The 9,712-nt window shown below is 37.8% G+C and overlaps 1 protein-coding gene across 1 annotated transcript in view; it reads left to right on the top strand.

Moving 5' to 3' along the window:
• PTPRO (protein tyrosine phosphatase receptor type O) overlaps positions 1-9,712 on the top strand; it is a 159,440-nt gene that overhangs the window by 72,025 nt on the left and 77,703 nt on the right. Inside the window, exon 12 of the mRNA XM_042781480.1 lies at positions 908-1,028. Coding sequence (XP_042637414.1) covers positions 908-1,028 — 121 coding nt within the window. The remainder of the gene's footprint in view (positions 1-907; positions 1,029-9,712) is intronic.

Below are 9,712 nucleotides of genomic sequence, written 5' to 3'. Positions count from 1 at the left end.
CTTCTGAGGAGTGGCTGGTGGGTTTGAACCGCCAGCCATCTGGTTAGCAGGCAAGTGTCTTAGCCACTATGCTACCAGAGCTCCTGGGTGCATTAGGAATAATTATTTTATTTTCTCCTGGTTTATTAAGCTTTTAGACATTGTATTAGTTAGCATGCAGACTAAACTACTGTAACAAAGAAACACAAAATAAGATCGTGACTCAAACAAGAGAGAAATTTGTCTCTCTCACGATAGCCCAGAACTGACAGTGGCTACCTGCTCTAACGGGTTATCCAAGCATCTAGATTCCTTCTATTTCATCCCTGTACCTGCCACCATGTATCATCCTCACTTGCATGGATTAGCCTTTGTCTTCATTATATTCATATTCAAGGCTATAGGAAAAGGAAGAGAGAGGAAACAGAGGCCTATAACTTCCAGTTTTTGAACTAAACCATAAGTTGCTCAGGTGATTTCCACTTAAAATACATTGGTCAGAATTAGTTGCATTGTCCCCCTAGTTGTGTGGGAGACTGCGAAATACAGTCTTTAGTTTAGAAGTCATGTGTCTATAGACACAGCTAGCTTCTGAGCTTTTCAGCCACAACTAAGCAATGTATTTATCAACAGACCAGCTTTGAATGAGAAAAAATATCAGAGCAATATTTACTCTACATAATAAAATTACCTATAAAATTATTCTATCTGAAGTATATTATGAATCTTTAGTGCTATCCTGCACTTGGCCCCGTTTAGCAATGTATATAATGTTCTGAGGCAATAATGCACCCATTGGGTTGTAATCAATTACAGATAGCAGCACAGAATAGAGAAGGAAAAACAACTATAGGCCTGGAGCTGTTTGGGGTGGTATGTTGGTTCAAGTTCACTGAAGTTTAAGCCCTTGATTTTTATAATCTTGCAGGTAACAAGAAATGTCATGACAGCAATTCTCAGTCTGCCTGCAGGAGACATCTATAACCTCTCAGTAACTGCTTGCACCGAAAGAGGAAGTAATACCTCCACGCTCCACCTTGTCAAGCTAGGTAAGAAGAATGCATGGGTATGGGAATGAAAATCATGCAGGGAAAGGTAGTGTCTGCAAATCATGATTTAGTGTGGTTCTCAACTCTGTGAAGCGTACATAGGATATGGCTAAATGTCCTTCATAAGTAGAAAATACACATTTATACTACCAAAAGAATGCCTTCAACTTAGTACAAGTTTTATGAATGAATGTATGCTGTGGTGGGACACAAGAGTGTTCACAATTCTTACTAAGGTTAGAGGAACCAAGGAATTTTAGGATTTGGGAGATGGAAAGAACTTAGGGATTATCTAGTACAGTGTTCTCAACCCAGTCAGACAATCAGCAGCAGGCAATGGAGGATGGATTGGAAAAAAGTGTGTGGTAGACCTCTTGGGGTATCATTAGTATAAGGTGCAGTCCAGACATAAATGTTTAATTTCCATATATAGTTTTCACAGCAGAAACATCCTATCACTGTTATGTTTCAAAAATGAAAATTTTTCAAAACAGCATTAATAAAAATATTTTCTGAACCCTTAATATTTTATTGACATGTCTATTGACATCTCTATGTTTCAGATGACTAATTTATGTTATGTATGAGTCTATTCATAAGAGTCTCAAATCACCTCTGTTAGTCTGTATATGCATATGACAGCTATAAGTAAACACTGATAGCAGACCACTACCGGTTTCTGTCAAAGCTATTTAACTTGTGTAAGTCATGTGGGAACTTGCTACATAGAGATTTTAATGGCTGATTTTTCTGACGTGATCACCACACCTTTTTTCCAAGGCACCGCTGGGTGGATTTGAGCCCCCAGCCTTATGGTTAGCAACTGAGCATATTTGTATTAGCAGCTTAAATACCATGAGGAGCACTGTGGTCTGTGATGTACTTTTCTTCATTTACCCTTTAACTCACTGCCCAATACACTGAATCTCAAATCTTTTCTGTACTGTATATGCAACTGATTCATTGCCCAGGCAGAAAACTACATTCTTTCACTGAAACCCCTTAACAATAAACATGTAGTGGGAAATACGTGAAGTACTGAAGGAAAAGTACGGGCAGAAGAAAATACTATATTCAGTAACTTTAAATCCATTTATGCATCTTTCTCAATGACAACTTTTTCCTGAATTATTTTGTTTAACTTCTTTGAAAAAAACTTTCATTATTATTACACGATGAAGCACTTGAAATTTCTATGTCAACTGTGAGTGGTTATAGTGCAGCATTTAAAAGTCACGTGGAACATAGGCTACTGTTTTGGTTTGAGAGCTCTCTTGATTATTGAAGAACATCTAGAATTTCTGGGTCCTAACCACAGAAGTCCAGTAACTCCCTCTCTGTTGTGACCTCTGAAAACATTCCTGACAATTTCCAAAGTGCCCTCAAGGGGGCGGTACTGCTCCTATTGAGAGATGCATTTAATCTTCCTCCTGTGGCAAGGTATCTGCTTGTCTTCCCTAGGAGTTTATATTTGTATTCGAGGAATGTGGAGATCACCAGCTTCCAACATAATCTGTACCCCTTAAGGGAAAAAAAAAAAAAAAAAGGCCTATCTATCAATTCCAACCATAACCTCTAATTTTGTTCTCTGCGGATGTAAAGGTCAGTTCAAAACTCATTCCCAGGTAACTGGAATTACTGAAGATTCTGCTTATGTTCCTCATGCCATCCCTTTCTTTTCCAACGCCTTATTATTGTAGGTAGCTTTAAATGTTTCTCTGGTCCTGCCTGCTATCTCAAGCTCATTTGGTCTCTCAGTCTCCCTTAAAATTCAAGTTCAGAGGTGGTAGGACCAATGTAGCAATCATGAGTCTATGGAGTGCTTCATGGTATTTTTCTGTGACATATGGATCATTTATAGAGCCTTGGGAGTAGAGATTAAAAGCATAAATTGGCACAATGATATCTACATAGGAGTATGAGGGAAAACCATGATAGTTTCTCACATTTATCATCAGTTTTATGCCTCCATGTCTCCCTATCAAAAGGCAAGACTATCTAAATCAGCTTAGAAATTTCCTTTAAACTTTTCAAGAGGGAAATGAAAATTTTCATAGAAATTATTTCTAGTGAATAACCCTTAGAATCAGTAAGTTTTTCCTTATTTGTGTCTTAATATCAGAAGGATTATTGCCTCTACCTTGTTCCTCTCTGAAGACAGGACAGCCAATATACAATGTTTCTGTCCTTGCCACCCCAACCTCTCCATTTTTTTCCCCTGAAAGCTAAATAACCTTACTTTTTAGCCTTTTGTCAAAATGTCTGTTTTTTATTCCATTACTCATGTTATTGTGTTTTATAAGCTATTTCAATTTCCTATAACATAAAGCCTTGCCTATTGCAGATTTTCAATAAATATTTGTTGATTTGAATGAAATTACAGACCTCAAGGCTAAAAATAGTATTGCAGGTAATATTTAATCAAAACAAATTTCACCTTGCAGAGAAGTGAAATGGCATTTTTTGTTTTCATAAAAAGTGAATTGCAGTTATTTCTGTTTCACAAAACTTTCTTTCTAGTTATTTTATGTTTCTTTCCTGCATTCATTTGATACACACCAAGGTTGTGTTAATTCTATTTTACAGACAAATACAACGTTGCAACACAGATTTCCAGGGCTTGCTCAAATCAAAATGCTATTGCTCAAGCTACAACCAAAATGATTGGGCTAAGTCCTAGTTCAGTTCTTAATTTCTTGTGACAGGGTCCCCTTCCGAATGACTCTACTTGCTGTCACAGAGGGTAGGGTCTATGTTTATGGAAAGAAACCAGACTGCCAATGGGCCCAGAATAATAAAAATCAATCCAAGCTGACAGGTGCAGGGGTGAGGAGCCTTCAAAACAGTTGCCAAGAATTTTCAATTATTACATCATCAATAAAAATACACAAGATGACATGTGCCAATAGTAGTGCTGTTTGCAGGGCATGGAGCCAATCATGCCATTAAGATTTTTAAGTTGCCAGCCATTTCATGGCATCGCAGTGGTATGTGATGACAGCTCTCTGTGGCAATCAATACAAATGTCAATCAAATCTGCACTAAGACTCACCATTTTACAAGAACTCATTGGTCTGCCTCTGACTGTGGCTTCAACCAGCAACTTGTCATATTTTCCACCTTGGTGAATCTGCTTTGAGCTTTAGTCACCTCTGTGAAGATCTGGTAAGTCTACATGAAAAAAAAAAATCAGTTTTCTAAACCAAAAGAAGACATAGAAACAAGAATAAGAAGTGTTTTTTTAAAGAAAACAAAATAAAACACTGCCATCAAGTCAATTTCAATTCATAGCAACCCCCTTTAGGTTTCTGAGGCTGTAAGACTTTACAGAAATAGATTGCTCAGTCTTCCTTCTGTGGAGTGGCTGGTGGATTTGAACTGCCAGCCTTCTGGTTAGCAGTCAAATGCCTTAAAAACTACGTCACACAAAGTTGCTATAAAATAATAGAATAGCTATTCACTCATTCATTTAACAAATGTACACTGAGGACCTTCCAGACACCAGACTACTTGCAGTAATAAACAAAAAAGGCTACTTTAAAATTTTCTATTCACAAAGAGCCTCTGATCTAGTGAAGGTGGACAGGGAGACAGTTGTAAAGGAAAGAGAAGCAAAATTCATATACCAATAGTACTTTGCAGAGCATTAGAACAGGGTAATATATAAAGTCCCAGTGATGTAATGTTGAAGCCCTTAGCTGCTAACCAAAAGGTTGGAGGTTCCAACTCACAAGTGGCTCCACAGGAGACAGACATGTCAATCCACTCCTGTAATGAGTGCAGCCTAGCAAACCCTGTGATGCGGTTCTACTTTGTCACATGGGATCACAGTAAACTGGACTCTACTCAACAGCACACAACAACAACAAATGTGCAGAGTGACCATGTGGTAAAGGCTCTCTCTGATGAAGTGATGGAGGCCGAAATTTGAATAACAAGAAAGGATCGACCACAACATGGGTGAGAAAGAATATGCAAGGCAGAGAGAATTAGCAGAGGCCAGATTATGTAGGACTTTCAAGGCGTGAAGTTGGTATTTTAATTTGGATGTAATGAGAATCCATTTAGAGAATGTAAAATAAATAATGTGATTTACATTTAAAACAAACCCTCTAGTTGATGAAGGGAGAAAAGATTGTTGGATCAACAATGAAAGCATGAAGAGCAATTAAGAAGTTTGTCCTAGTGAACAACTGCATTCTAATTCAAATCTCATGAAAAATCATGGTAATTTGGAGTAAAGTGGTGGTAATGGAGATGGAGAAAAGTGGACAAAATTCAAGAACTTATTTGGGAAGTTGTGCCCATAGGGTTTGTTCAAGTGGGGTGAAAATAGGGAGCAAGAGAAAGGATAATTATGAATGACTCCTTGTCATTGCTTTTGAGCAAAAATGGTGGCTGGTGGTACAATTCACTAAAATGGAAAAAACTACAGAAGTTAGAGGATGAGCAAATATAAGGTATGGCAATAATCAAGAATTCTTTCTTGGACATAGAATGTTGTGGTAACTATAGGACATCCAAGTACAGATGTCAAATAAAGAGTTTGATTTATGTGTCTGGAGGCAGGGGAGAATTCTGAGCTGGAAATATAAATTTGGAAGTGTCTGGATGAGATCACTAAGAAGTACAAATTGAGAAGAGAAAAGGACAGAAGAGAAGAGAAATGCTGGTTTCAGCCCATAGGAACCACTACAGCATTTAGAGTGAACAGAGGAGCCAGCAAGAGAGACTAGGAAGCAACAGCCAATGCATAAGAGAAAACCAAAACAGAGAATGTATAGACGACCATTGTCCAATTTCTGCTTTATCCAGACCAGACACATAGCTTCAGTTTCAGGAGAGACTTTGGAAATGTTCAGTGTAATAGCCTCATTTGTGTAAACTGGAACCTAGAAAAGTTTGACCCACTTTACACACTATTGGGCCCGAGATTAGAAACAGTGGTCCAGTAATTTGTCATCTATCTGCTGCTCATGTTTTCTGGATTTTTTTCCCCTAAAAACATCATTTTTGTATTAACATATTTAACAGACCAAGGAGAAACCTCATACCCACTCTGGAGGCTTGCACTTCCTTTTCTGGAATTTGATATTAATGCCATTGGCCTGATTTTTTTCCTCTCAACCATAAAAGCTTTTGGGTAAACTAGAAACTTTTCTAACATACTTTGGCTCTAGACAAGAAAGAATCAAAATACTTTTAGATGTCAGAAATTTGAAGGATATTAGAATCTATATTATCTTTCAATATTTTAGTAGATTACAAAAAAATATATACATGGTGAAATATAATTTCCGACTTTTATTATAGAAGTCCAGCCACTATGCACTGTTTCCTTTTGTGACCTCACTCTCAAGTCACAACATTTTGTTTATTCTTATGTTGAAACAATGGAGTTTACAATTTTGGAAACAGTTGCTTGGATGTATACAGTCTTCATTTTTGGTAAGAAGTGTGAGTTATAGCATAGTGTGATCTAAAATGTGTTTCTGTATCTACCCATACTCTTTTCTTGAATCCTCACTACACACAATAACGTGAGTCCATTAAGATGGAACGTGAATCAATTGTGTCAATATAGCTCAGAAAGAAAGGAAGAAAGATGAATGAGTGAAGAGATAGAAGGAAACTGTGTATATCCATACAGTATATGTTTGTGTGTATATGTATGTGTGCATGTATATATGTGTATCTAACAACAACAAAAAATTCACTGCCATCAAGTTGATTCTGACTCATAGCGACCCCTAGTGGGTTTCCAAGGCTGTAAATCTTAATGGAAGCAGACTGCCACATCTTTCTTCTGTGGAGCAGCTGGTGGATTTGAATCACCAACCTTTTGGTTAGCAGCCAAATGCCTTAACCACTACACCACCAGAGCTCTATATGTATGTATGTATGTATGTGTGTATGTGTGTATATATGTATGTGTGTGTGAGTGTATGTGTGTGTATATGCCAGCCAGCTAGAAAGATAATAAAAATAATTAATTATTTAAAATTCATTATAATTATTTTAAATTCATAACATCTATCATTCGACCTTGGGTTTGTTAGCCTCAAGTGAATTGAGGAAGACTATAGGAGAGGTAGGTTGGGGGTGGGCAGGAGATCAGAAGTTCAATTTTGCATCCATCAACATTTGAAGATGTCTATTAAACATCAACTGGAGTCCCTGGGTGGGAGAAACAGCTAATGCACTTGGCTGCCAACCAAAAGTTTGATGGTTTGAGTTCAGCCAGAGGTACCTTGGAATAAAAGCTTGGTGATCTATTTCTTAAGCACCTGGCTATTAACTCCCACTCCACGGGAGAGAGAGAGTACTGTCTACTTCCATAAAGATTTACAGCCTTAGAAATCCTATGGGGACAGTTCTATTCTGTCCTACGGGGTCACTATGAGTCAGAATTTGACTCAACAGCAATGGGTTTCTTTGGTTTGGATCTACTTCTGGAAAAAATCAGCCATTGATACACGATGGAGGGTAGTTGTGCTCTGACACATATAGGGTCACCATGAGTCCAAATTTACATGATAGCAATTATTTTGTATTAAACGTCAAAGGACAGACATTGACTAGGCAGTTTCACAAAGTAGTATGGATTTAGGGGGAACTTCAGGACTGGAGATACAAACTTGAGAGTGGTCAGAAAACAGAGTTAATGAAGTTATCAAGAAATAAATAAGGAAAAGAATAAGAATGTTTGAGGACTAAGCCTTAGAGGTCTTCAAATTTAAGAAGAGGAGATTGTGAAGAGGAACAAGCAAGGGAGACTGAGAACAGTGGCAAAGGTAGGAGCAAACCCAGAACAGTCTGATGACATAGGAGCCAAGTGATCAAAATGCTCCAGTGATCAAGGAGTGATCATGCCTGCTGATAGGTCAAGTAGGATGTGGAATGAGAATTGACCATTGATTTTAGCAACCCAGAGTCATCGGTGATTGGCGATTTTGAGAGAAGATGTTAGGTGGAACGGTGAGGACAAAAATCTAAGAGGAGTTCAAGAGAGAATGGAAGGAGACTGAAAGACAGCAAGAGTAATAAATCTTTTGAGGTGTTTTGTTATAAAGAGAAGGAGAGAAGTTGAATAGGAACTGAAGGATAGAAGGATTCAGAGACTTTCCATTTCTTTGTTTTTTGTTTTGCTTTTTGCTTTTTTGTTGTTGTTTTTATCTTTAGGAAGGGGAAAGCAGCTTGTCCATAGGCCAGTGAGAATGTTGGCAAAATTAATGTTACAGGATGATTAGAGGTGACACTTGTTGGGGTGATGTCCTTGATTAGGGTGGAGGAGATGGGATCCAAGGTCCCAGTAGAGGAATTGGCCTTAGAATGGGTAAATCTGGAATAAGAAGAAAGAGAATGAAGCCACCAGTGGAGTAGGGGAGTAGGGTGGGGGTGATGATAGGAGATTATAGAAGGTTACTTCTGATTCATTTCATATAATATAAGCACATACTTTTGGTTTGCAAAGGATCGTAACTGCCATGTTAACTCTTCTTGTATGTATCTATGTCACCAGCAGACCCACATAAGCATTGTTTTCTGGTTTAGACTGGCAGGCATGTCACTATAGCTCTGTTCCTGGGCCTGCAACTAACCAATACTTGTCTTTAACATATGTGTCCCCATTTTTCATGGCAGCCTTCTAAGATTCCTTGCTGTTTGTCAGCCACCCACAGCCATTACACACAACTTTAGCACTTCCTTAACAGCATCTCTCCTGTCTACCATAAAGTGACCATGTATTTTGAAGATCCCTTTTTCTCTTTAACATACTATGATGAACTCATAAGGCAATGAGTATAAAGTTTGGGAGTTTTTTAATTACATGAAAAAATGCAAACCATTCATGTCGTAGTACTCTTCTCTGGAAAATAATGGTCTTCAGGGCAAACAAACTTCTGGGGATACCTTGTTATCCCCAGTTATCTACAAATGAATGAAAAAAATCCAGATTTTTAGGGAAGAAGCCCGGTGTAATAAGAAGGACGCTTAACTAAAGATGATTAACTAAGGGTGAGGAGGATTGGGTCCCAGTCTTTGATCTCACAGGCAAATTGTGTTACCTAAGACAACTGACTTAGACTCTGGATTTTGGTTGCCTCATCAATGAAAGCAGGGCCTGCGCTTGATGACCCTTCAGGTTTAAGAATTTAGCTCAGACCTGGGTTCAAAATATGGCAATGATGAGAGTAGTGATCTTTTTCTAAAAATTTTACAGTATGTATGAAACTTCAAATAAAGATTGTAAGCACGAATATATATTCCTGAAACCAAAAATGAGGAAATCAGATATTTTGTTTTGAAACTAAGTAACGTTAAATAAGAGTTTTCTCTGGAAAATGCTATTATTCTTTGGAAGTGACTTGAACTGCTAAAACTATAAATCCACCCAATGATTCATAAAAAATCATATACCACTTGCTATCATTAAACCATAAAGAATTTTTTTTTTTTTTTTTTTTTAGGATTTGAGTGAAGATTTATAGAGTAAATTCACTTTTCATACAGCAGTTCACATATACTTTGTCTCATGTCATTGACCAAAAATTTACAATGCAGCAGCTTCCTCCCCATAGTTACCTCCTCCCAGTGTCCATCCCTTCATACTCTTCTGCACCTGAGCTATCTCCCTGTGCATAAGCAGCCCTTCCTTCTCCCATGATTGTTCTCTCCAGGGC

The sequence above is a fragment of the Orycteropus afer genome, unplaced genomic scaffold (assembly GCF_000298275.1).
Source record: "Orycteropus afer afer isolate SDZICR_OR568_19922 unplaced genomic scaffold, OryAfe1.0 scaffold00126, whole genome shotgun sequence".
NCBI lineage: Eukaryota > Metazoa > Chordata > Mammalia > Tubulidentata > Orycteropodidae > Orycteropus > Orycteropus afer.
This window is presented reverse-complemented; position numbering and strand designations above follow the sequence as displayed.